The sequence below is a fragment of the Pistacia vera genome, unplaced genomic scaffold, assembly GCF_008641045.1.
Source record: "Pistacia vera cultivar Batoury unplaced genomic scaffold, PisVer_v2 Contig195, whole genome shotgun sequence".
Lineage (NCBI taxonomy): Eukaryota > Viridiplantae > Streptophyta > Magnoliopsida > Sapindales > Anacardiaceae > Pistacia > Pistacia vera.
Window position 1 is genome coordinate 395,436 of NW_022195996.1, and position 26,681 is coordinate 422,116.

A 26,681-nucleotide genomic window follows, 5' to 3' on the forward strand; every position below is an offset into this window, starting at 1 on the left:
TCCAGGGTTCAAACTCAGATTAGACAGTTAGATAGTATTAATTATTATTATTATTACAAATTACAAATGGGTTACAAGCGGGAGGATTGATCTATCTGCTTGCACGAACATTGATTACAGATCCGTGCTTGAAAGAGAGTGGAAGAAACCAAAACGTTTCAAATATTTACTTTTTGCCCTTGGCACTCTCGTGACTCATGCTACTGTCTTTTACCTTAGCAAATAGCCAAATATTAGGAACATCCGCTTCGTCTTCGGATCTCTGAATCTCTCCTCAATCTTTCTGGTACACTTCTGGCTGGGCTTTGCAACTCTTTGATTTTCGAGGTATTTCTTTCTATCAATTTCTGCTATTCATTTTTTGGCAATGGAGTGTGGATCTCTACTCCATTGTTTAAAATTTTCATATTTTTTACCTACTAGGATTTAGGTTTTGCACTTTCTTATTGATTAATGTTTTTGCGCTGAAGCTCTTGCAGTTATCATGACATAAAGTATGAGATTTCTTCTAAAGAGCTGATTATAGTGAAATGACAATTGATGTGCAATCATCAATGGCCCAAAGTGTGAGAGCAACTAGGTCTTCCTTTAGCTCTAGCAATGGAAATGAAGAAACTCCTTTGCACAATCCTGTTTCTATCTCAAATGGGGATGAATATGATAGTGATGGCTCCAATTTTGCACCACCGTGAGTCTTTTTTCATATTGGTTTCACTTCGTATAATGTTTCTCTGTTTGCTGTTTATATTACCAATTTTGGCCCTGCAATTGAAATGGAATCAAGCCTCGCCTGATGTGGCCAACTCTTCCACCTCCACCATCTGTATATTAAGATTTTAGTCAAAAGTTGTTAGCTTTGACCAATCTCTTATCCGATACTCATCTTTTTATACCTGATGAATTGCCATATAAAGACTATTAGGCTCAATTTTTTTCTTCCTTGCAGTACACCTACGACACTCTCAATGGCTATTCCAGCAGAACTTGCAGGTGCTATACCCTTGATTGATCGATTCCAGGTGGGGTAATAAATGTTCTAGCTGTTACATTGTAATATGTTAAAGTTAGAGAATTTCTAGTTCACTTTTGTTATATTGTCTTGTAAATTTAGTGTTCTTCATGCTATCCAGGTGGAAGGATTTTTGAGAATGATGCAGAAACAAATTCAATCTGCCGGTAAACGTGGGTTTTTCTCAAAAAAATCTCTAGGCACTCAAGTTCGAGAAAAGTTCACTTTTGAGGATATGCTTTGTTTCCAAAAGGTGGTTACATTGTTTCTTTTCTTTTCTTTTGGTGAAAATGTATTCTGTCATGTGTACAGACTCATGAAAAGTTAAATGCTTTTACAGGATCCTATACCGACATCGTTACTTAAAATCAACAGTGACCTGGTCAACAGAGCAACAAAATTGTTTCAGATAATTTTGAAGTACATCGGAGTTGATCCATCTGATCGAGTAACTCCTCCGAGTTTAGATGAACGAATTGAGTTTGTTGGGAAACTATATAAGCAAACTTTGAAGCGTGCTGAGCTCCGAGATGAACTTTTTGCTCAGATTTCAAAACAAACCAGGAACAACCCTGATAGGTAGGCTGAGATATGAGATTTCGTCAATAATGATCGATTTTGCATGGTTATATAGTAGTTGCAGTTGGTGCTATAACTTATGTATTTCTTTACTTGATGCTTGGTAAATTTATTGATTGTGACATTACAGGCAATACTTAATCAAAGCATGGGAGCTGATGTATTTATGTGCATCCTCCATGCCTCCTAGCAAGGACATGGGTGGATATTTATCCGAGTATGTTCATAATGTAGCGCAGGGTGTTAATACTGATTCTGAGGTCCAAATCCTGGCTCTGAATACATTAAATGCTTTAAAGCGTTCAGTTAAAGCTGGTCCCAGGCATATGATACCAGGTCGTGAGGAGATTGAAGCTCTTCTAACTGGTAGAAAGCTTACAACTATAGTTTTCTTTTTGGATGAAACATTTGAAGAAATTACATACGACATGGCAACAACAGTATCTGATGCTGTAGAGGTACTCTCCCTCTTTTAATTTGATAATTTTACCGATTTTCACTTCATAAATTATGTCTATGGATTTCCAAACAATCCTGGTTTGCAAATGTCTATACTCTTGATCCTTCAAGCTCATTATGTTTGGTAAATCAATACTGATATATTCCTTTCATAATATTGTTTAAAAAATTCTTGTGACCTCAAGTAGATAGCCCAATTGGTTAAGATGTTATCTGTCTTCTGGAAGTAATTTAACAGATATGTTTTACAGGATTGTTCTTCTACCAATCTGTTTGTTAGTTCATCCAACATGCCAATTCATGTTTTTTCAGAGCCTTTATAGGCTTGTTTAAGAAAGTAAAGGCATCTTGACTGTCAATAAAGCACATTGTGTCTATTCTGGTTACCTTCTGTTTTATTTTGTGGGTCCAACTTTTGTCCTTTGTATTGTGCCACGTTGTTGATACTGATCAAATTCATGCCTGATTTAGGAACTTGCGGGGATAATTAAACTATCAGCTTACTCTAGCTTCACTCTATTTGAATGCCGTAAAGTTGTCACTGGTTCCAAGTCACCTGATCTTGGGAGTGGTATATACTCTGTAAACTTTTTGATTCTTCCTGGGTAAGATATTTATGATATTATCATCTAATATGCACTTTGCTGTCATGTAGAGGAGTATATTGGGTTAGATGATAACAAATATATTGGTGATCTGCTGGCGGAATTTAAAGCAGCCAAGGATCGAAGTAAAGGAGAAATTCTGCACTGCAAACTAACATTTAAAAAGAAGCTATTTCGAGAGTCAGATGAAGCTGTGACAGACCCAATGTTTGTGCAATTGTCATATGTTCAAGTATGTAATCTTGCATTGAAGTAGTGTTGATCAATTTAATTTAACTTCTAGAATGGTACATATGCTCTTTCTGAAACCTAGGTTAACGTTTATTATCTAGTATTTGGTGATAATGGTCATATTTTTGCAGTTGCAACATGACTATGTATTGGGCAATTATCCAGTTGGAAGGGACGATGCTGCCCAGCTTTCTGCATTGCAGATCTTGGTTGAGATTGGCTTTGTTGGTAGCCCTGAATCATGCACGTTAGTAAAGTTTCTACTTTGTTTACTTTATTATGTTCAGCTGCCACCTCTGCAAGTTAAGCATGATAGTGCTTTTTTTTTTTTTTTTTTGACTTTTCTGTTTTTTATAATGGTAGCTTGATTAAAACATATAGACATATTTTCTAGTGATTGAATTTGAATACCTGGTTGTTTTACACTCTACTGTTTTTTTACTTTTTGAAGTTGTTTTTCAGTGATTGGACTTCTCTTCTTGAACGATTCCTCCCTAGACAAGTTGCAATTACTAGGGCAAAGCGGGATTGGAGTTGGATATTCTTTCTCTTATCGATCAATGGTGAGAACAAATTCTGGTGATTTGTTGACCATGAAAAGATCATATATCTTCAAGAAAGCTGGCATCTGTTCTATAACTATGCTTTTCTTTGATTCGACGATATTTTCCATGGAACATTTGAAATCATTGTTAATAACTTGCTATAAAATTTTAGAATGTTGATGTATATAATTTTTTGATGGGAAACTTCAGTAAATATATAGTGGGAGTAAGAGTGAGATTCTTGAGGGATGGAATTGCACTATTGATTAGCTCTCCCTAAGTTTCTATACAAAAAAAAACTTCAAAACTATAAGAATCTATAAATTGTAAGTAAAGCCATAACATTACTAAGTTAGAAGAGGTTAGGCTAAATCCTATTCTAGTTAAGGTGAATGATGAGAATGAAGTATGTTGAATTCTTTTGAAACTGAGGCCCATAAGGATAACCCAAAAAAAAAAAAAAAAAAGCCACTTTGTTCAACATAACTCAATTGTGTCTTCAAAATTCTAATAGCTCATTATGATAAATCACCAAAGGGAGCAAGCACCAGACCCTTCTGGAATTGTTTTGGCCTCTTTCGATTGCCAAAAGCACAATTATGCTCCACAATGAGAGAACATGATTTCAGAAGTGCCTGTTGAAGATTGGTTCTTTGCAAGCCTTTGACCACAATAGGCTGTAGCTGCTGAAGCCATTAGATATATTACATTGATATTAAAAGAAAAGGAGGTTGAGTGGAGTTTGACTTTACTTTGATGACTGATGAATATGCAAGTTTTTTTTTTAATATATATATATTATATAGTACATAATTTGTTATTATATCTTATCTATTTTTGTTTGTAAACATAAACAGTGTTTTCATACTCAATTTTAAAAAACATAATTTTTGTTTCTCATATTGAAACTAAATTTTGGATATACATCTGTTTAAGTACTTTTTTGGGTAACATTTGTTTAGGTGCATTTTGTTGGGTGGATAACTTCACCTTTAGCCTCCTTCCAAATTCCCGTCGTCTCAATCAAAGTCCCTGTAACATTGCTATTTTAGTGCATATTCAAAGTAAAGTTAGTCCAGGATGTTTCATTACAATGTACTCAGCGTTTAAACTTGGACTTTGTGCTGATAAAGTTATTGGATGAGTTGATCTTGGATTTTGTGCTGCTTCACAAACTTTTGCGTATTTGATATTGTGTGGATTTGATTTGATGACTGATGATTGCAAGCTTTTGGTATATACTATCCTAAACCAATAAGTTAATATTTGTTTGATCTTTCTAATTTTGCTTTCCTGATTTCTGTAAACAGTAAATGAATTTTGCATTTAAGTTCATAACATGCTTAAATCTCTTAAAACTGTTTAAAATAGAAGATAAATTACTCTTTTTCTGTTGTCAGAGATAGAAGAGGAAAAACTGATCACTTGATGGATGCAACCTAATTGCTACACAAATTTTCACCTTATTTGTGATGGGCAAGAATTATTATTTTGTGTATGGATTATTGCCACTTTTCAGTAGTGGTCCAAATTTTGAAAGTCTTGTGAGCTTTTTTTTAGCTTGATACATTGTTTTGTTGCCATGTAGGAGCATTTACACAAAGATGATGCTAGACAACAATTTCTGCGGGTATTGAGGACGCTTCCTTATGGGAATTCAGTTTTCTTCAGTGTCGAAAGATTGATGATCCTATTGGACTTTGCCAGGAAGAATTGTCTTGGGCATTAACAAGCGAGGGGTGAGTCATAATTTGTGTGTTACTATCACAAGATTAAGATTTTGGATTCCTGATATCTCAGGTGTTGTCACCAAAAATCTTTCCCAGACTGTTTCAGTCATACTAACCATAGAAGATGAATAAACTACAACACATGCAATAATACATAAACATTGTAAAATTGTCATCATCCTCTTGTATCAAGCTTTTGGATGTTAATTTCTTTGTCATTTGTTGTAGGTTCATTTTTTCCGTCCAGTTCCAAAAGAGTATCTACATTCTGCAGAGCTAAGAGACATAATGCAATTTGGTAGTAGCAATACTGCTGTATTTTTTAAGATGAGAGTTGCAGGTGTTTCTCACAATTCCAGTTTGAAACCAAGCAGGTTCGAGCAATGCTTAACACTTTTTTACTTGTCTGGTTTCCGGGCCTCTTAATCTTTATGTTTTACTAAATCTAACTTGCATGTCTCCATTTTTATGCAGGGAGAAGAAATTTGTGTTGCTCTTCAGACACATATAATGATGTAATGTTACGTCGATACTCCAAAGCACGCTCTGCTACTAGTGCTCAATGAATGGAGATCATTCTAACAATGTTAAGCCTCCTAGTATGGAAGTGTTTGAAAAACGTGTGCAGGATTTATCCAAAACTGTTGAAGAATCTCAAAAAAATGCTAATCGTGTAAGGCTTAAGCATAAACTTGATTTATTCAATTGTTTATAGTTTAGGGCCATATATCTCACATAGCAGTGGTGATGGATTTTATATGTGGTGGTTAGAAGTTTTTGTCATCACATTCTGCATAATCGTACCCTATTGTCAAATTTACATTTGAATTAATTTTTATTTACTTATTGGCAGTCTATCATTTGTAAATCACTTGTTTTATTTTTTTAGGCACCCAAAATATGTCATTAAAATTAATATCGTCTGAACCATTCTTGAGTCATAGTTGAGTTAGTGCATATCTAATATTTCTTTTTCCTTTTGGAATTTTTTTTACAAGTTCTCGTTTCCTTGTAGAAATTGCACCTGTGTAATGAGTTGAGTGTGTGGATGTAGTTGTCAGAAGAATTGCATGAAAAGGAAAAGCAAAATCAAAATGCAAGAAGAACTGGAGAGCTTGAAAGATGCTTTGAGAACCGGAAGCAGAAATTGGCAGAAGTTGCTAGCGACCGTGATAGTCTTAAATTGTTGTGCCATGAAAAGGATACTGATCTTCAAGTTAGTGTAGTTAATGTGTCATATCATCACTTTCATTAACTTTTTGCTGTCAGCTTTTTCTGATTTTAGTCATGTATTTAGGCTGCATTGATGGAAAAAAAGAGCATCGAAGTGAGTTGGCCAAGCTGGGAAATCAAGCCCTAGAGAGCAATGCTAAAAAGGATTTGGTTGACAAAACGCCAGGTAAATTTGTGAAAATGGATATTGTGCTATCACATTTTCATACCTTCAGATTTAATCTCGCATATGGATTGAGCTTTTATATCCTGTTTCATGATGGTAATGATTTTGAACTGCGGATAAGACAATGCAGGCATTGCGCAGCTTCAGGATGAACTAAAAATTTGCAATGAGCAATTGCATGCAGAACAAGAAATTGTGAAGAAGTTGTTGAATGAGAAAATCATATTAGAGCAGAGGGTTTTCAAAGTTGAAAAGAAAAAAGCTGAGGAGTATTATTGTCAATCTTGAATTGGTTTGGGAAATTTTTTTGATCACTGAGAGTGATGCGATATCTATATATACAGATGGAAATTCTTGAGAAACTTTGAGCAAGAACGCAAGGCTTTAAGGCTCCCATGTTTGAAATTGAAAGAAAGTTGGAAAGACTACACAAGATTTGGCTACTGTTCAGTCAACTCTTGCAACTAGGATACAGATTGGCTGTACTACAGAACAACTTAAGGAATTAGAGGAATTGAGAGAGATGAAAGAGGTATCATTTTCAGCATCTGCTCTGCTTTTGAAAATATATATTTACTCAACCCTTGGTTGTTCAATGTACTTTAATTTTGATGTACGATTGTCTTACCAACTTGTTCATTAAAAGCATCCATATCTAATGTCGTTTACATGTTTTTAGGACAGAGATAGAAAATGAGCAAACTGCTGCCATCTTGAAGATGCAAGGAACCAACTTGCTGAGTTAGAAGCACTTTATAAAGAAGAGCAAACTTTAAGGAAACGTTACTTTAATACTATTGAAGGTTGGCATCACTTATGATTAATATTTTTTTTTTTTTTGGTTAATGGAATTAAGGTTAATCTTATATGCTTTTAAATTATTTCTTTAAAAGACAGCTCCAAACACCCTTTGGATCTGAAACAACGAACCTTTATTTTTGGATTTGATTTTACAACAGTTATTCAAAAATTCGTTTGCAACAAGTAACCAACTAGCCTAAAATATTTAATGCATTTTTTTAACAGTAAAGGACTATTGTTTGAGACTTCATATTCTTCATTCCTCAATATCATCTCTTATTAACACTTAATTACATTTCAGATATAAAAGGCATAAGGGTTTTCTGTCGTTTAAGACCTCTAAATGAGAAAGAGGTTGTTGCAAGTAAGACATGTTCTTTCAAGTCTTGATGAGTTCACAGTAGAACATCCATGGAAAGATGATAAGGCAAAGCAACATATGTATGATCGAGTCTTTGATGGCTATGCCACCCAAGATGATGTCTTTGAGGATACACGGGCAAGTTTGATTTACTTTTGATAATTTATATCTTATCATACTGCATCTACATGTGGTAATGTTTTTATCAACTCATATTTTAGTATGTTTATAATGCAGTACTTGGTTCAATCTGCTGTTGATGGCTACAATGTTTGTATATTTGCTTATGGACAAACTGGATCTGGAAAGACATTTACAATATACGGATCTGAGATCAATCCTGGAATTACTCCACGAGCCATCACAGAACTTTTTAGAATCTTAAAGAGAGATAGTAATAAATTTTCATTTTCTTTAAAGGTGATTGGTTTAAATTGGTACTTTGAACACTAAAAATATATATAGAAAAAATATGGAGCATTTATTTATTTAATGACCATTTTGTTTATGATTATTATTATTTGAATTTTAATTGAGTACTTTGATGTGGATATGAAATATTATAGGCATATATGGTGGAGTTGTATCAAGATACCCTTGTAGACCTTTTATTACCAAGGAATGCAAAGCGTTTAAAATTGGACATTAAGAAAGATTCAAAGGTAATTAATTTTATGGCTTTATTTATTTGATCTTGTCATGAGTTGTGAGTTCATTACTTATTTTGTTTTGTTTAGGGTATGGTGGCAGTAGAAAATGTGACAGTTGTATCAGTTTCTACATTTGAAGAATTAAAAAGCATTATCCAAAGAGGATCTGACCAGCGGCATACATCTGGAACTCAGATGAATGAAGAAAGTTCAAGATCTCACTTGATACTTTCAATTGTCATTGAAAGTACTAACCTTCAAACTCAATCTGTTGCAAGAGGAAAGGTAACATCTATTATGGTGACAATGTTATTTGATCAAATCATGAGATATGCTTCTAGACACTTTAAATGCAGGAAAATAATTTTAACGAGATTTTATTTGTATTTTTCATGATTATTTCAACATCTGATAATGTAAAGTGCCTATGAAGGTTGTTTTTTGGATGATTTGTTAGTTATTAACTTGTAACCACTCTACTTCATTCACAGCTAAGTTTTGTGGACCTTGCTGGTTCCGAAAGGGTAAAGAAGTCAGGCTCTTCGGGTAGTCAACTCAAGGAAGCTCAAAGTATCAACAAATCACTTTCAGCTCTCGGTGATGTTATTAGTGCTTTATCTTCAGGCAGTCAACACATACCTTATAGGAATCACAAGTTAACAATGCTAATGAGTGATTCACTTGGTGGAAATGCAAAAACTCTTATGTTTGTGAATGTATCTCCAGCTGAATCAAATTTGGATGAGACTTACAATTCCTTATTGTATGTTTCCTACTCCTATTCTATTATGCTGCTTCTTTTTCAAAATCATGATTGTGATATTAACTCATGTTAGTATATAATTTTTTGTGCGTAAGAAGCTTTATCTAAATTTTACTAGGAAAATGATTAAGTGTGCCCTGAAGTCAGATATCAGATGCAAATAATAACAAAATTTTCTTGTTTCAATACATGGGAAAATAAATTTTTCATTTTATGTGACAAGATTTATTGTTCCCAAGGGCATCTTATTGAAAAAATATAGTTCTATTTCTCTAAGCTATGTATGCATTTATGTACTTGAATTTTATGTTGGTAGCTTTAGATAGTGGTGTACATTGAGTTTGTTATTGAGATTTTGTATTTAATATGTTAATGTTGGTTCTTGAGTTATCTTTCTTGTTAGTTTATCTTGTGGCATGTGATCTAGAATAATAAGGGTCATTTGTTTATAAGTGTTTTGTTTTAATTGATATTGTTTTTTAACATGTGAATAGGTATGCTTCAAGAGTGCGGTCAATTGTGAATGATCCAAGCAAAAATATTTCATCGAAGGAGGTAGCTCGATTGAAAAAGTTGGTTTCATATTGGAAAGAGCAAGCAGGTAGAAGGGGGGATGAAGAAGATTTTGACGAGATTCAAGAAGAACTGCCGATGAAAGACAGGACAGATGGCCGCCATTCCATGTAGAGATTATGTGAGGGTATCTGAAATTTCAGGTATAAGTACTGTTGATCTTGTAGGTTGGTGGATATAGTTTTGGTTTGATGGACCACACTGAACATGTGTGATAGCTAGAGTCACTTTTGATTTATTGGCTGAAGCGTTTAGTTGTATAGTTGGCATTCCGCATTGGGTTGTACATATTTATGATTCACTTTTGTTGAATACGTATGTATCTGAATCTGAATGTGACTTGTTATTTAATTTTGAACAAAATTTCTTAGTTTAAAACTGGAAAAGCTGTAGTTGTAGAATTTGAATGGGTTTTTTTTCTTTCTCGTTTTTAGTTTTCATCTATTTGTGTACGTTAAGTCTTTAACATGCCATTGCTGAAAAGCTTTTATTGATGAAGGAAATGAATACGTAAATGAAAACACAATAAAGAGAGTAAAATAAAATGGATGAAGAAGTAAAAGTAATGGGAGTTTGTGTTGTGTTATTGCTCTTTAAAGCTCTCAGCTCATATGTATGTAACATTCACATCTCATATACAACGGAGTGTGCACCTATTTACAATTAGGACCAATCAAGTGAAGAAAACTTGCTACACAAACAGGCCCCTTTCTTACATGGGCTAACTTTATCAATTGGGCTCCAGTTAAATCCAGTTAAGGTTAATAAAGAGTGGTGGAAGGCTCTCTAGTCTCTTCAGTCTTCACTATATTTTTGGATTCTAAATTGAAAAGGTCGTTCTTTAATGAAATAATAAAATTATATATACATCTTAAATTTGATGTTGATGGATATTAATAAATCAATCAGTCACTTTAATCATTTTGATGTTTGTGCTTTTGTCGAAATTACCACTAACAATCCTTGTCAGTGCGTTTATAAGTGTTATGTTTAAAAAAATTACGATCTATATCAGCTCATTTAATGTTTTCTTGTACCGGTTGTCAAGCCTATATCTTCAAAGATATTCTCATCAACCATATCTCCTTTTAAGAGATGAATGAACGAGAGTCTTTCATGTGTCAAGGTAACTTACAAAACACTCATTACATTGAGTGTTTGGGTGAATAAATGGGCATTTCTCTTCACGAAGAAATGAGGTTGGAGGCTAGGCTGAGATTTGAGCTTCATTTTCATTCTCTCTCTATAAACATTGTATTCCTTCATTTTTGTATGCCTTACAGGCAAAATCATAGAAATAGTCAGTGAGCAATAAAATAACAGTGGATGTAGGAGTCGCTTGTTGCATCCGAACCACTATAAACACTCCCTCTTGCCAATCTTTTATTTATTTTTCTGCAAAATATATAATCTCAGCTCTATATTCAAATCTCATGGATCCATCACGTATGTCTCCTAAGTCAGCTCAGCGTTTTCCACGTGCGAGTCTTTGGCGTCCAAAATCAAGCGTCAACAGTTTGGTGGCCCATGCAGGTCCGATTCTCAAACCTGCATCCAAGTTCCCTGATGGCGTACTTAGATCTCAAACCTGCGTCAGAATTCTCCAATCGTGTGGCCAGATCACAGATCGCATACGTTAGAATTCTCCAATTGCGTGGCCAGATCGCACGCGACAAAGTTCTCCGATCGCGTGGCCAGATCGTAGATTGCACGCATTAGAATTCTTCGATTGTGCATCAGAATTCTCTAATCGCGTGGCCAGATCACATATCGCACGCATCAGAGTTCTCCGATCGCGTGGCCAGATCGCAGATCGCACGCCCATGCAGTCCTGATCCTTGGCTTCAGATCGTTGATCTTTAGCTTCAAATCGCGTGTTCAGATCGCTGATCACACGCTGAGATCGCTGATCTCTTGTGCTCTTAGGTAGAGCTCGTTATGATCTCTCAGGTCGAGCTCGTCATGACCTTTTCAGGTCGAGCTCGTTTTGTCCTCTCAAGACGAGATCGTTTTGACCTCTCAGATTTGAGGTCGTTTTGACCTTTCCAGGTCGAGCTCGTTTTGACCTTTCTAGGTCGAACTTGTTTTGACCTTTCAGGTCGAGGTCGTTATGATCTCTCAGGTTAAGCTTGTCATGACCTTTTCAGGTCGAGCTCATTTTGACCTCTCAAGACGAGGTCGTTTTGACCCCTCAGATTTGAGGTCGTTTTGACCTTTCTAGGTCGAGCTCGTTTTGACCTTTCAGGTCGAGGTCGTTATGATCTCTCAGGTCAAGCTTGTCATGACCTTTTCAGGTCGAACTTGTTTTGACCTCTCAAGACGAGGTCGTTTTGACCTCTCAGATTTGAGGTCGTTTTGACATTTCCAGGTCGAGCTCGTTTTGACCTTTCAGGTCGAGGTCGTTATGATCTCTCAGGTCGAGCCCGTCATGACCTTTTCAGGTCAAGCTCGTTTTGACCTCTCAGGATGAGGTCGTTTTGACCTCTCAGATTTGAGGTCGTTTTGACCTTTCCAGGTCGAGCTCATTTTGACCTTTCAGGTCGAGGTCGTTTTGATCTCTCAGGTCGAGCTCGTTTTGACCTTTCAGGTCGAGGTCGTTTTGACCTCTCAGATTTCAGGTCGTTTTGACCTCTCAAGTTAAGGTCGTTTTGCTCATTGAGCTCGTTTTGACCTCTCAAATTGAGGTCGTTTTTCTCATTGAGCTCGTTTTGACCTCTCAGGTCAAGGTCATTTTGCTCTCAAGTTGAGCTCGTTTTGACCTCTCATGTTGAGGTCGTTTTGACCTCAAGTTGAGCTCGTTTTGACCTCTCAAGTCGAAGTCGTTTTGACCTTTCAGGTCGAGCTCCTAACAGATTTCAAGTCGTTTTTCTAACAGATTTCAAGTCGTTTTCCTAACAGATTTCAGATCTTTTTCCTAACAGATTTCAGTTCGAGACTGCAGCAATTCAGATCAAAGACTTAGTTTTTGAAGCGCAATTAAGCACTTCAAAAACTGGGGGGCTTCTTATATGCCTAAAAAGTCACGCTTATGTCAGCTCATTTAATGTCTTCTTGTACCAACTGCCAAGCCCATATCTCCAAAGATATTCTCACCAACCATATCTCATTTTAAGAGATGAATAGACGAGAGTCTTCCATGTGTCAAGGCAACTTGCAAAACACTAATTACATTGAGTGTTTAGGTGAATAAATGGGCATTTCTCTTCACGAAGAAAGGAGGTTGGAGGCTGGGCTGAGATTTGAGCTTCATTTTCATTCTCTCTCTGTAAACACTGTATTTCTTCATCTTTGTATGCCTTACGGGCCAAATTCATAGAAATAGTCAGTGAGCAATAAAATAACAGTGGATGTAGGAGTCGCTTGTTGCATCCGAACCACTATAAAAACCCTCTCTTGCCAATCTTTTATTTATTTTTCTGCAAAATATATAATCTCAGCTCCATATTCAAATCTCATGGATCCATCACGTGTGTCTCCTGAGTCAGCTCATCGTTTCCCACGTGCGAGTTGTTGGCGTCCAAAATCAAGCGTCAACAGTTAAGGGTGGTCAAACCCACGACCCTTCCGTTGAGAAACTCGAACGACGCCTTTCTCTCTCTCAGCATTAATTGCGCCCCACGCCGCATTTAATGATGTGATAAGAGTTGTCGTTTCGAGCGTGTCATGCAATTAATGCTCTGTCAAAGCAATAACGCGTCAGCACACAACGCATTTAATGCGCCTGGCAGACGCTTAACATGCGCAGAGCGCCTGTCAATGCAAAAACTGTTTCATTAAATCTCCATCCCTAAGGTACGGTAAGGAACACCTTATGAAGTCAGGTCGCTTGGGCTATGGTTGTCAAGTCGCTTAGGCAAGGGCCGTCAGGTCACTTGAGCGATGGTTGTCAGGTCGCTTGGGCAAGGGCCGTCAGGTCGCTTGAGCGATGGCTGTCAGGTCGTTTGGACGAGGTTCGTGCGAGGTCGTGTTCGCAAAAGGCCCTATCCTGAGCTTCTTTCATTCAGGTTGAAATTGTCAAAACCTCCAGAAAACCTCCAATCACGGCATGGCTTAGTTTCCAAGGTTCGATCCTCAAATCTTAAAAACTAGGGGACTTCTGTTATGCTTGGGAAATCAAGGGCTGACGTGGGAAATCACGTGATGGAGTGTGACTTGCTCCTGTCAGAACGGTAAGCGCGCGCCAGACCTGCCAGATGCTGTAGAGATCCCACGTATCCATTCCCTGCTCCAAATCGCGTGAAATCAGTTTGGAAGGTGGGCAATGTGACATAAAGCCGGATTTTGTTCTGACATTCACACCAACCCACAGATTTGATGATGATTACTTGCACTCATCTCACTATAAAAAGGAGAAAACCCCTTCATTGAGGGGATTCGGCCATTTTACACTCTGAATTAGCTATCCCTCTCTCTCTTGTATCTTTGCATTTACTTTTCAATTGTAAGTCAGTCCGCTGTTGCGACCTGATCTACAATATTAATACAACTATCAGTGGACATAGGACTTGTTACCTTAGCATCTGAACCACTTTAAAAGACTCTCACTACTACATTTACTACACACTTTATCTATACTCACGTATGTCTCTTAGCCAACCAACGTTGCGTACGTGTCGATTAGTTGGTATCAAAAATCAAGCGTCAACAATAAGTTTAATGTTTTAATAAAAACATGTAAATATTGTTAAAAAATATTATAATAATTATGACATTAAGATACATATAATTTAGAGAAAAATGAAATCTAATTTATTTATTAAAAATTGATTGGAGAGAAAAAGTTGAATTAACTAAAACGTTTTTTAAAAGTTGAATGTTGTTGACAAGGACGTGGCATGGTAGGTCTTTTTGGGAAAACTCCATTTATTGTCAGGTGGATGACAGACAAGCCTGGACTGACTCTTGTTTCTATCTACTACTATCCAAAAATAGTAAGTAATTACTAATTAACCATTGGACGAAACCAACAGACGGAAGATTCTTGGGTTCAAACAAAGTGTTTTTGTCTTATTGGAGGGTTTTTCGTGGAATTCCATGTCAGAAGCTGTCCAAGTTGTACGTTGTTCTAATTAAATAATCTACGCATGATGATAGCATCGTGTTGTGTTGAGAGAAATTAAGGTAGAAGAAAAAAGTTGATGGGGGAGACTCAGACGAGAAGCGTACCGACGATCGATCTACAAGATTTTCCGGCGGAATATAAGAAATTGAGAGAAGCAAGCGAGGAATGGGGATGTTTTAGAATAGTTAACCATAAGATTCCACTGACGCTGATGTGGGAGATGAAGCAAGTGGTTAGATGTCTTTTGGAGCTTCCTGTAGAAATTAAACAGCGCAACACAGATGTGATAGCCGGCAGCGGCTATATGCCCCTCACCCAACTCAATCCTCTTTACGAGGCGGTGGGTCTTTATGATGTGACCTCATCTCAAGCTGTTGATACCTTTTGTTCTCAGTTAGATGCCTCTCCTCACCAGAGGTAAATACTCTATTAGGGTATGTTCATTCTATCCCATGGAATACTCCGATCCGATGCAAATCTCCAGTTAGAGAACATTAATTAATTTCGGAATCTTAATTTACTACAAAAGAAAAACTGCGCCTTGTTATAATTAAGCTAAGGCAAATCGCTATTCCTAGTTCCTGTCAGTTGGTCTTTAATTGATAAAAACAAATTGCTTTGGCTGACACAATTTAGTTTCAATCTTTTATACAAAACAATTGGTTGTTTGAGTTGCACTTTGATTTCTGTTTTACTTCGCATTAATAAGCAGACAGATAATAAAGATGTATGCACAAGCAATACGTGAACTGGCTGTGGATATAGCGGAAAAGTTGGCTGAAAGTATGTGGTTGATTGGTAACGTGTTTCAGGGTTGGCCTTGCCAGTTTAGAATAAACAAGTATCACTTCACTTCCCAAACTGTAGGCTCCTCTGGGGTACAAATACATACAGATTCAGGTTTCCTTACCATACTTCAAGATGATGAAAATGTGGGTGGTCTTGAAGTGATAGACAAATCTGGTGCATTCATAGCAGTTGACCCCTCGCCAGGCACCCTCCTTGTCAACCTTGGAGACATTGCTACGGTGGGAATATGATCTTTTATTTTTTTTTTCATTAATTATTTTTCTGATGCATATATATATATATATATATATATATATATGTGTGTGTGTGTGTGTGTGTGTGTGTGTGTGTGTGTGTGTATTGACATGATTTAGGCATGGAGTAATGGAAGGTTCTATAACGTGAAGCATAGAGTACAATGTAAAGAAGCTAGAATTCGTGTATCAATTGCTATATTCCTCTTGGGACCAGTGGAGGGAGCAGTGGAAGCCCCAACAGAACTTGTGGACTCAGAGCACCCGCGTCTCTATTTACCAATTATTTATGAAGATTATAGGAAGCTCCGGGCCTCCAAAAAACTTCAGGCTGGTGAAGCTCTTGCTCTTTTACGTTCTCACTCCTGAATTAACAAGCAAAGTCTATTGCAAGCTTTTGGAAATCATCTCTTGAAATAAACGAGTTGTCATTGGTGTTAGTAATTAAACTACAAGTCGGGTCTCCTCTCCTGTCTCTGTCTCTGTTGATTAAAATCTTTTTTATTTTTTATTTTATTGAAGAATATAGAGTTTTAATGCTTAGGGTAAATAAATCAAACCCCTGCCTGGTTTCTCATTATGTAGATGTGACGTAAAGTAAGGGTAGTGCCAACCCAGTTCAACGATTAAAAAAAAAAAAAAAAAAAAAAAACTGGTTCAATCACTGAAAATGATGAAGTTTAATTCAAACATGTTCTTTCAAAACAATACTGTCTTTGCCTCTTTGGTGACATAATACACCAGTTCTAAAGTAATGTAGATAAATGACTGTTGATGATTCATTTTCTAAATCATTCAAAAGAAAATAGGTGTTTGAATTGTTGATTCTTTTCTAAAAAAGACAATAACAGAAAAACAATAATAAAACCCAAGTAGAATCAAAAGCATTCAAATCCTAGCATTTAGTATACTATAGTACCAGTACCAGGTCTTTTGTCACTATACAAATTCTTAACAGAAAATAATCTTTTTTAATGCACACCACCTTCCCTTACAATATTAATCAAATGATAAAGGAAACTCATAGGAGGAAGAATAAGAATGGGATGAAAATTTTTAAAACTAGCAGTTGTCGTGTTTGAGGAAAGTTGTTCTCAGTCTCACACAAGAGAGCTGCTGTCACTGTAATCTCCTCCCCCTTGGTTATAGTGCGGGGTCCAGCCAGAGCCAGAGCCAGAGCCGGATATCCTATTAGCTGTGCTAGAAGTAAAGCTGAAGCTGCTTGGCCCTGGCGTTGAAGGCCACACGAAAGCAGGCTTGAAGGGTGGAACATGAGGCACAGGCACAGATCCTGATATGATCTGAAGGATGGTCTGTGTATTAGGCCTTTCACTGGCAATAGGATGTGAACAGGCCAGGCCAAGCAACAGCAGCCTTTCCGCTTCCTCACAGACGAACTCATTAGCCAGTCTCTGATCTACAGCTTCTAGTATTCGTCCATCCCGATGTAACAACCACACCCAATCTACCAAGAGTTGGAAGCCAGCAATTTGGGTCCAAGGCCGCTGACCGCACACCACCTCCAGTACCACAGCCCCAAAACCATACACATCCGACTCACGGGTGGCCTTGCCTGTATGGAAGCATTCTGGGGCAATATATCCCATGGTACCAGGCACTCCCTCCAGCTCCGCATAGGAGGTCTTTTCGTTGTCCAAGGCACGTGCCAGCCCAAAGTCCCCAAGTCGAGCATTGAAGTTTGAGTCCAGCATTATATTACTGGCTTTGAGGTCCCGATGTACCACTTTCTGGTCGTACTCATTGTGGAGGTAATGTAGCGCGGATGTTACTCCAGATATGATCTTGTACCTAAGCTCCCACACTAGAGTTTTCTTTTCTTCTGATTCATAGAACAAGTGATTATCCAAGCTCCCATTTGGCATGTAATCATACACCAGAAGTAGCATACCGTTCTTGTGACACCATCCTAGTATCAATTCATGAAAATACATAATGAATGAATATTGCATCCATCCAATTGGTAAACAGAGTCAAATTTGAGTAAGGCTGTGAAACCTAGCTACTAAAAACCATCTACCAATTATTTGTAAACACATTTCTCCAACTTAAAAAGATAACTGAAAGCATTTCAAATAATCATAGAGAGAGGCGATCCATAAATAATGATAAATGCAATCTATGTAATCGTGCTTGAAGTTTATTAGAGTATGGATACTCTATAAATGTTTCTCTCGTTTTTTTTTTTCTTTTTTTTTCATGTGCAAAGATACGTTTGGTAGGACCACTTCCCAAGGACAAATCTTACGCAGCACATAACACAAGACTTGAGAGAGTTTATGATATCGATTGAGAATATCTCGGAGTTACAGTATTTGACTGAGAGCAGAAAGTCTAATCTCAAGCATTGGTTGAAATGTAAAGCTGAAAGTGTAACCCGAAAAAAGAAACTTACCTTGAAGGCGAACAAGATGTTTGTGGCGAAGACGATTGATAATGGTAAGCTCAGCTAAAAAATCATCTTTGCCCTTGAGGTTGTCCCTACAGAATTTCTTGACAGCAATTTCGAGATTCTCCTTGGGCAGGACGCCTTTAAAGACCACACCAAAACCACCTTGACCAAGCTTATGTTTGTCGTCGAAGTTGTTGGTGGCCTTCTTGAGATCCCTAAAGCTGAACTCCCTTGGAGTTCCTGGGAGGCTCTTTAGAGTACCCAGTATATTGGGATCATCCGCAGCCCGTTTCTTATGCACATAATAACCCAACCCTGCAATCCCTATCACCAGCAATACCAATACGGCTATACCTACTGCCAAACCCATCTTCAGCCATTGGTTATTCCCGTTCCCACCGGGCAAAAGTTCGACCGTCAGATTCCATCTGAGGACACAGTTGAGTTGTGTGACACTCCCCGTGGAAGCAGCAAAACCGAAATAGGAGTTTTGGTTGACAAGGGTGCTAAGGTCAAGATCCGCAGTCAGGACTGGCGTGGACGGCCTGGAAATGATTGGCCCCTGGGGACCCTGCTTCTGTTCCGCCATATACACCTCCAGAAACTTGTTAGCTCCATCGTACTGCACCCAGACCATATAAAATTTGACACCAACAGGGGCGATCTGGATGCCAAAGTCGGACAAGGACACAGTCTTGTTAGAGCGGACGCTGTTGATGTCGAGACCTATATGGTTGTCATCAGGATCAAAATCCTGTTTAAAAGTGTCAAGCTCAATGGCAACGATGCGGTTTGAGGGGAGACCATCAGTGGTGGAGTTGGTCAAACCAAGGTATTGACCGTGGCTGTTTGGTGGGAGATTAAGAGTAGGGGAAATGAGGAAGGCAAAGCCGTCTCCAGGATGTGAAGAATTAGTGAGGCGGAAGATGTTGATAAGAAAAGAAGAGTTGAAAGAAGCCAAGTTTGTAGCTTCCCAAAGCTTGAAAGAGTTTTTGAAAAATACACGGCCTGACCTGTTGACAAGGGTAAAGTTACCAGCGGAATCAGGAGTGACTTGTAAGGCTTCATTGCTAATAGTAGCGGGCGATATGACTGAGAAGGTGTTGTAATAGGAACTGTTGAAGGGCCCGAATTCATATTCTGATACAGTAAGCTTCTGAGTCTTAGCCTCGGAGTCGGAGATCCAAATCCCGACGACCAAAAGAATTAAGGTAGCAAGCTTTATTGCAGGAGCAGGAGTCATTACATGCGATTGCCAGCCTTATTCCTACGTCCTACACTGTCTACACACAAAGATACGGCGAGGACAAACTCTTAATTATATATCATATACTTAATGGAGCTCACTGGGAAATTTTCTATGAGAAAATTATATTATATTCAACATACATCAACATCAGCATTCACACCTTATAATAGCTCAAATTAAATATTATATTAGAATAAAACTATCTGATGATCAAATTAATCAACCATTAGAGATTTATAGTACATATTTAATGGTCAAGATAATAGAAACAGTTCTACGTCTTCCAAGAATCCGAATTATTTGAAAACAAGTTGGCAACCTCAATAGTCCAAAGCGTTAGTTATTGCAATCCAGCGAAGACGGACATAAACATGCATCTCTTTACAGATAATTAATTAAGTTTAAGTGGGCCAACAAAGCACATGATCCAATATTTTTTTATCAATTCTTTGCTGGGACTTGAGACATAATGAAAACAAAATCATGATTTGAGTCATGGATCATTAAACTAGCGTAAAAATTTGGCCAACCAATATTAGTTGTGTTCTGGGCCTTAAGCCAAGTCCATTTATGAGAGCCCGAACTGAATTTGTCCTTTTTATTTTTCTCTGGTTTACCCTCAACATACATAATCATCTGTATTCTCCAGTCAAGTGAATGAGAAGTTGTTTTACGTTGGCCGAGATTCACAAGGTAATATTTCTGCTTCCTCTTCGATTTCCTTGTTTTCTTCGTGTGCTTGTATTTAATTTCAGTAGTTGTTAGGGTTCTTCCGTTGAATTAGGAGTGGATTTCTGCCAATTTTAGTCCTTTTACTTTTCCTTTCCGCGATTCTTCTTTTATAAATCATCTATCTATCTATCTATCTCTGTATGTTTAAACTTTCCTTTCAATTACCTGGCTGTTGTTTGTTTCAAAGCGAGCTATAACGGGCACTCTACCTCTCTCTTTTTTTATTTATTTTAAACAATCAGTCTTTATCTTTAAATGTTTTTGGAATTGAAATCCAGAGATTATTTCTTGTAAATTTTTTAACTTGCTATGCCATTTCTAATTGAGGGTATGATACAAATGGTTATGCAGTTATCTGATCTTCTACGACTATACAACTATCCTGATTTTTGTAGCTAAGCCATATTCTTTGCTCTTTTCTTTTTTTTGGGGGTGGTGGGGTTTCAAATATTGTGCTGTTGCCTATTAAAAGATTTTCACCTACATTACCTGCGCTAGATATGCAAGATCGGAGCATGCCATCATCTGAGGAAATTTTAAATCCTAAGCCACGGAAAAAGAAAATGTCATCTCAAAAGGAAGAGTTTCAAAAAGGGGAGGAGCATCTGCCATTAAGAACAGGGCAGAAGGCCTCCAAAAGGAACTTGAAGAATGAAGTCTCTTCTTCATTTCAACTACCAGAAAGGTCCAACTCTGATTCAGTGCAGGACTCCTCTACATCTGGAAATGAGTACCGGGTATTAAGAAGGAAATATTTACTGCTAGAAGAAGAAAGCTATGCGTTGGGGAGAGAGTTGAGGGATGTTGAAGATGAAGTGAAGACTCTTGAAGATGATAAGCATGCACTCTTGGACCAACTTGTTGTGTTAGAAGGTCTGATTGATCCTTTAGAAGTGCAGTCACAGGGGCCTCAATTTCCTTAGCTCCTAATTTCTTTACCTAATTAGAGGTTTTTATGATTGTATATTGTTGTGATCAGTGTTGTTGGAAAATTCTCAAATTATTTGAATAGAAAAGAGGAAATGATGCGTTTCAGTATATGAGTGTTACCACATTCTTTTTATAAAAATTATTGTTATTGATATACTTTTGTTGTTGCATTGGTAAGTATGCATGGTTCCTATGATCTATTAGAAGATTTGGTTCGACTCTTGTTAGCTCCAGGTGAGTTTTTGATGAAATGCTACACATATTTGAAGAGCTCCTGGTGATGTGTTATACGCATTCAAGATGGCTTGAACTCCTATTTCTTATTTGAGTAGCACTAATGCTTAAAATTAAAAGGTTTGCACATCAGAACCATGTCTGTCATCGTTGGTCCTGTGGATCTTGTGTTTGTACTTTGGTCATGTCATGCAGATGGGAGATGCTCGACCTTAGCTTGGAATAAGTTGGATTAAATGTCCAGATATCTCCTTACAAGGAGATTCAAAGAAACCATTTCTATTTGATACTTACATCTTATGCTCCCCAGATTAAGTTTGAACCATGGGAGCTTCATATTAAAGTAGAATTGAAACTGATTTTCATTTGTATTTGGTAACAAAAAAAAGTGACATGTGCTGATTTAAAGTTGTTTGGAGATTAGTCATTGCTTGTATCATCCAATAGATGTGTATACCAGCGCTTCCTTAAGAGCCCAACAGAAAGCAGAGAGAAAGGATACACTACAATATGTTAATGTTTCATTGTTTCTTGTATGCCAATCCACGCATGTACAAAGAAGAAAAGAATAAAGAAACCAAAAAACATAAAACCTCTTTCAAATCATATATCCTATTATATGTTGCTTGTTTGATGGATGATTTTACACTAATTCTATCGCTTGCTACTTCCAGGCTCAAAGCATAACATTGTAGGTAAGCATGACTCTGCATCCGCATATGTATGTCTGTTGTAACTGTACGGATCTCAAAGTTACTAAGCTGATATATACATATTAGGCATTGTTATCTCACCAACCCCATGCTGGAAGGTGCAACCCGGACAACAAGAGGGCTAGTAACCCTTATTTTTCTATTCTTCCATGACAAAAACCCAAATTTATAACCCATTGATGGCGAATTCAACTTGAAATGCACAGTGAAATTCATCCTTTGGCCATAGCTATTGAAGATTAGTCGCTTCGGCACCACTGTAACATTGATTCCAACCGGTGAAGACACTGTAGCTTTATAAATACTTCTTGGCTTCCCAACATTTGTGACAGTGCGTGTTACTGAGAAATTGTCCTTAAGATTGGACACTGTGATGGATGGATAATTAAGGTCAGACGCCGTTGTGAATGTTTGATCACATGTGCTATTGTCTCTTGTGATCAGATGGAGCGACTTCTCATCATAACCAATTGAGCATAGAAACACTTTATAATCTATTGGCTGCAGTTCATAGATGAGACCAGGATCAAGGACTCTTCTTGGCTCCACAAAGCCCGCCCCATAATCAAAAGCATTACCCCTTCTTCCTTCAGGATCCACTGTGATCGGTTCATGGTTCTTATCCAGGACAGTGGCTGCATTTTTCATTTAAAATGGAATGCTTAAATTATAAGGTTTTAGCAAAATATTATTTGATCTAATGGCAAAACAATTCCCAGGAAGGAGAAACTGAGATTTAACATTGTTATAGACCGTTTTCTTGATGCTTGACTATTAAATGAACAAAGTTGTACCTTCAAACAAGTTCATAGAAGGTGGTTTACGAACCGCAGAAGCTTTAATAATTGAAGAGAAGTATGAGGGTCAAGTCATTCAAGAAGCAATTCCAAAAAGAACAAGATGGTATAGAACATAAAGCATACCAGTTGTCATGATAGCCGATTTAATAGCTGATGGGGACCATGATGGATGAACAGCTTTAATCAAGGTCGCAATCCCTGTTACATGGGGGCAAGCCATGGAAGTCCCAGAAAGAATGTTAAAATGCAGTTTTCCAACTGCTGGTGACCAAGCTGCAAGAATGTTCAATCCAGGAGCTGTGACATCAGGCTGCAAAGCTCAATAATCAGATGGCAAGGACCATTGAGACAAAGCATGAGAAAAGAATCAAACAAATAATTACGAACTGGAGTCAGCAGAATATTCCCAATTTCCCAACAATTCAGTTATGACTATGGAAATATCATTGATATTCCCCAAATATGAATGAGCTCAAATTCTCACTTAGTCATCCGTTGGAAAAATAGGATATCTAATTAATTGGAATAATAATTTCAGACTCAAATGGTGGGTAAAAGTATGATTAGAGGACTTACTGGAGTTTCCTATTTCCTGATTCTAAATGGAAATATTTACCTTCAAAATTTCTGGGGTCAAGGCATTAGGACCTTTTGAAGAAAATGATGCAATACGAGGTGCAGGTTGAGATCCCAACACAGTCTTTGCAGGGAAAATCTTAGAGGTTGGTTTGCTGTTAAATAACAGAACAGCCTTTATCAGAGAAACTGAGAAAACTTGAGTACTGAGCACCAAAATCTCCATCTACAGAAGTTTAGAACAAACCGTGTATGACTAACATAAGATAAAATTCTGTTCCCTATCTCCTTTCCAGTGATAGCTGAAGGAATCAAAAAGGGAATAGCAACATCCTTATCTGCCTCATCAATAAGAATCATCCCAACTCCACCAGCTTCTTTCACTACCACGCCCTTTCCCAGCTTTGACTCGGTTGAACTCTCAGCATGTCGACAGACCAAAACTTTCCCTCTGGCCTTGGTACTATTCAAGGAACTCTCCAAACAGTAACTACAGGAACATATAGAAGAGCCAAAAAAAAAAAAAAAAAATTAAGGTTTTCAGACATGGAAGCCACAGTAGCACTCACTTCAAGTACCTGCTGCTTCACCTGGATTGGTAAGGTGTAAAGTATCCTGCATTGGCTTCAGAAGCAGAGATGATCCTTGCAGAGGCATTCATTCCAAAGAGACTCAGACTTTCTCCCTATTTGATGACAGAGAACCAATAAGAGGCTTGAAATACTAAAGGAAATTCTTTAAACAAAGAAAAAATGGTTATACCGTGAAATTAACACCATTTGGTCCATTTCCAAGTATGATATCAGATGTAAAATCTCTGTCTGTTGAACTGGCAGCAATAGTGAACATCCATGGGGCAAGATTTGTTGCAGAGCCTTGGTTCCCTTCATTTCCAACTGAAGAAACTACCAAAATTCCACGGCTTGCAGCATGGAAGGACCCAATGGAGATGGCATCATTGAAATAATCTCCTTGGGGAGCATCAGGACCAAGAGACAATGACAAGATATTAACCCCATCTCTAATTGCATCATCAAATGCAGCTAATAAGTCAACATCATAGCAGCCAGAGTCCCAACATGTCTTGTATGCAGCAATTCTTGCCATAGGTGCACCTCCCCTTGCTCCTCCAGCTGCCAATCCCATATAATTCATGTTTTTCACGTACCGACCAGCAGCCGTTGAGGCTGTGTGGCTGCCATGACCAGAACTGTCCCTTGGAGATCTAAATGACACAGTCTCTACTATATCTTCTTCAGCTTCATAGCCGCTCATATAGTACCTTGCTCCAATCACTTTTCTATGTCATAAACATTTTACCAACAAGGAGAATCACTATATCAATAGTACTCCAATGAATAAATGAATGAAAATAGAGGAATGGCTATGATTAAACCTGTTGCAAGAGGAAGCATTGAATGCTTCTCCTGACTGGCACTGCCCCTTCCATCTAGCTGGCACTGGAGGCATGTCAGCATCACTGAAACTTGGGGACTCAGGCCAAATTCCTGCATCAGTAGGTAATTATAAGTAAACCCACAACTTGTGTTTTATTCAAGAAAAGAAAGCCCAATACAAAAGATTGTAATGTGGCGAGGCATACACAGGAAAAATCAAGTGTTATACTAAAATGAATTAGTAATTCAGTATCAGCTGAAAAACACCCATCTGATCTGACCTATGAATTGCAACTATAATGAAAGATAAAAGCCTAAAAATCAACTCAATCTTCAGTAAAGTGGATATTATTCAGGAAAAGTTGCTTCAAATTCCAACAGAGAGCATTAATTATATTTGCTTAATTATTACTGCAATTCCTAGGTAGTACAAGATCGAGAGTGAGAAAAGGGCTCCATGCACATAGGCATTAATTGAAAGGAAGCAGAACTGGTCCAGTGCAAAATACGTAGTATAGCTGACTCACCAGTATCAATGAACCCAATTATAAGATTGACTTGATTCATGGTAGAGAATCCAGGTATCTCCGTGGTTTCGTCACCCACAAGACCAATGAAATCCCACGAGTGAGTAGTGTGAAGCCTTCTTTTCAAATTGGGAAACACGGAAACCACTTCCGGCATTTCTGTCAATGTATATATGTTTTTTTTCTTCTGTAAAACTTTGTGTGGACATAATATACTAAGTTCCTAATTATAAAAAATTTACCGGAAATTAGGGACGCTTGTTGGTCTGTCAACTTGGCTGCGAACCCTCTGAACCCGTGTTTGTAACTATAAACGTGAGATGCTTGTGCTAGCTCCATGCTTTTGTCACAGAGCACACATTTCAGTAACTATATATATATATATATATATATAAAGAAGAAGAAAAAGAAACGAAGAAGAATTAATGGCGTGTGATTAGATGAAGAAGAAAGAAAAAACCTTCCACCGTGAACAGCAGCAAGTATTTGGTGGTCATTTCTCAGAATGTCATTTTGGTCTTCACCACTTCTGCTTCCCATGTAAACTACATAAACCTGCAATGCAATGCAACAACAGTAAATCATAAGTCACCTAAATCCAATATCCTCAAAAACTAAAACAAATTACGCACCTTAGCTGAAAAGCAACTGTTGCTTTGTGCAAGAAAAAGAACCAGAAACAGAATATAGAAGCAGTAGCAACAACTTTTAAAATGAACTCCTCCAACGGAAACCATTTTTTTCTTTTCAGTGTTTCAGGCGCGGCCCTGATAAGGAAAAGAAGAGGTTTTTATAAACAAAAGAAAGAAGATTAATGGTGGGTGCGGTGCGGTATGGTGTGTACTTGATATATAAAAAAATAAATAAATAAATAAATAAAGGTGAAAATAAAGGCAAGACACAGAGAGAGTGCAATTCAGTGCTACTTGTTAGTGCGGGATGCATATGAAAGAGAAAGAATGACACTTTAACTTTGCTTTTGAGCCAACCAACAAACAACATTTTACCCTAAATTCCGGAGACCGTTAGAATTTTTATTGAACCCTTTGTGTGTTGAGGAGAGAGTATCACCATCAAGTTTTTCCAAAATCTCAAGTTGCCAGAAAAAACATATGATTTCAGCATAATATTGTTTATCGAAGAGATTGGAGAAATAATGCAAAGAACATGTAAGGCCAAATTCACATTGTTTACGCAATGAAGGTGGATAATAATTAAATGGTAAAAGTAAAGATAATTGATAAGGGAAATGATAAGAGAATGAGAGTAGAAATGAAAAAAAAAAAATAGTGAACCCAGTCAC

At 37.4% G+C, this 26,681-nt stretch overlaps 5 protein-coding genes across 7 annotated transcripts; 3 read left to right on the top strand and 2 right to left on the bottom strand.

Moving 5' to 3' along the window:
* The first annotated feature begins 252 nt into the window (after window positions 1-252).
* On the top strand, window positions 253-10,033 carry LOC116127741 (kinesin-like protein KIN-14E). Its single transcript, XM_031413381.1, is given in 35 exon segments — window positions 253-327; window positions 480-688; window positions 947-1,019; window positions 1,131-1,262; window positions 1,350-1,588; window positions 1,719-2,046; window positions 2,519-2,618; window positions 2,703-2,884; window positions 3,015-3,130; window positions 3,346-3,414; window positions 3,416-3,446; window positions 5,017-5,098; window positions 5,101-5,124; window positions 5,127-5,167; window positions 5,387-5,507; window positions 5,510-5,532; window positions 5,633-5,663; window positions 5,666-5,716; window positions 5,719-5,831; window positions 6,213-6,247; window positions 6,249-6,292; window positions 6,295-6,374; window positions 6,456-6,489; window positions 6,688-6,826; window positions 6,902-6,967; window positions 6,969-7,094; window positions 7,240-7,283; window positions 7,286-7,360; window positions 7,660-7,717; window positions 7,719-7,857; window positions 7,957-8,139; window positions 8,286-8,381; window positions 8,457-8,654; window positions 8,861-9,132; window positions 9,627-10,033. Coding segments are annotated over 34 exon segments (3,696 nt in total). The 5' UTR covers window positions 253-327; window positions 480-530; the 3' UTR covers window positions 9,820-10,033.
* Window positions 10,034-14,674: 4,641 nt separating this feature from the next.
* On the top strand, window positions 14,675-16,445 carry LOC116127788 (2-oxoglutarate-dependent dioxygenase DAO-like). Of its 2 annotated transcripts, none has more exons than XM_031413444.1 (3): window positions 14,675-15,184; window positions 15,480-15,795; window positions 15,964-16,445. In XM_031413444.1, the coding sequence occupies exons 1-3, from the start codon at window positions 14,844-14,846 to the stop codon at window positions 16,177-16,179; spliced, it is 873 nt and encodes a 290-aa protein (XP_031269304.1). In that variant the 5' UTR covers window positions 14,675-14,843; the 3' UTR covers window positions 16,180-16,445. The 2 variants fall into 2 exon arrangements, with proteins under 2 accessions (XP_031269304.1, XP_031269303.1); XM_031413443.1 differs by having other exon boundaries at window positions 14,676-15,184; window positions 15,931-16,445.
* Window positions 16,446-16,615: 170 nt separating this feature from the next.
* Window positions 16,616-19,583, bottom strand: LOC116127787 (probable L-type lectin-domain containing receptor kinase S.5). The gene is made up of 2 exons (XM_031413442.1): window positions 18,224-19,583; window positions 16,616-17,737 (listed from the first exon to the last, which is right to left on the bottom strand). The coding sequence occupies exons 1-2, from the start codon at window positions 19,461-19,463 to the stop codon at window positions 16,911-16,913; spliced, it is 2,067 nt and encodes a 688-aa protein (XP_031269302.1). The 5' UTR covers window positions 19,464-19,583; the 3' UTR covers window positions 16,616-16,910.
* A 463-nt stretch (window positions 19,584-20,046) lies between these two features.
* Window positions 20,047-21,176, top strand: LOC116127811. Its single transcript, XM_031413476.1, has 2 exons — window positions 20,047-20,162; window positions 20,700-21,176. The coding sequence occupies exon 2, from the start codon at window positions 20,702-20,704 to the stop codon at window positions 21,122-21,124; it is 423 nt and encodes a 140-aa protein (XP_031269336.1). The 5' UTR covers window positions 20,047-20,162; window positions 20,700-20,701; the 3' UTR covers window positions 21,125-21,176.
* Window positions 21,177-21,874: 698 nt separating this feature from the next.
* On the bottom strand, window positions 21,875-26,458 carry LOC116127710 (subtilisin-like protease SBT3.9). Of its 2 annotated transcripts, XM_031413351.1 has the most exons (12): window positions 26,386-26,458; window positions 26,011-26,145; window positions 25,839-25,933; window positions 25,621-25,718; window positions 25,379-25,537; window positions 24,851-24,962; window positions 24,217-24,754; window positions 24,045-24,139; window positions 23,702-23,944; window positions 23,495-23,609; window positions 23,002-23,188; window positions 21,875-22,713 (listed from the first exon to the last, which is right to left on the bottom strand). In XM_031413351.1, exons 2-12 carry the CDS (start codon window positions 26,113-26,115, stop codon window positions 22,151-22,153), a joined length of 2,310 nt encoding a protein of 769 aa, XP_031269211.1. In that variant the 5' UTR covers window positions 26,116-26,145; window positions 26,386-26,458; the 3' UTR covers window positions 21,875-22,150. The 2 variants fall into 2 exon arrangements, with proteins under 2 accessions (XP_031269211.1, XP_031269210.1); XM_031413350.1 differs by lacking the exon at window positions 26,386-26,458 and having other exon boundaries at window positions 26,011-26,263.
* Window positions 26,459-26,681: the final 223 nt, after the last annotated feature.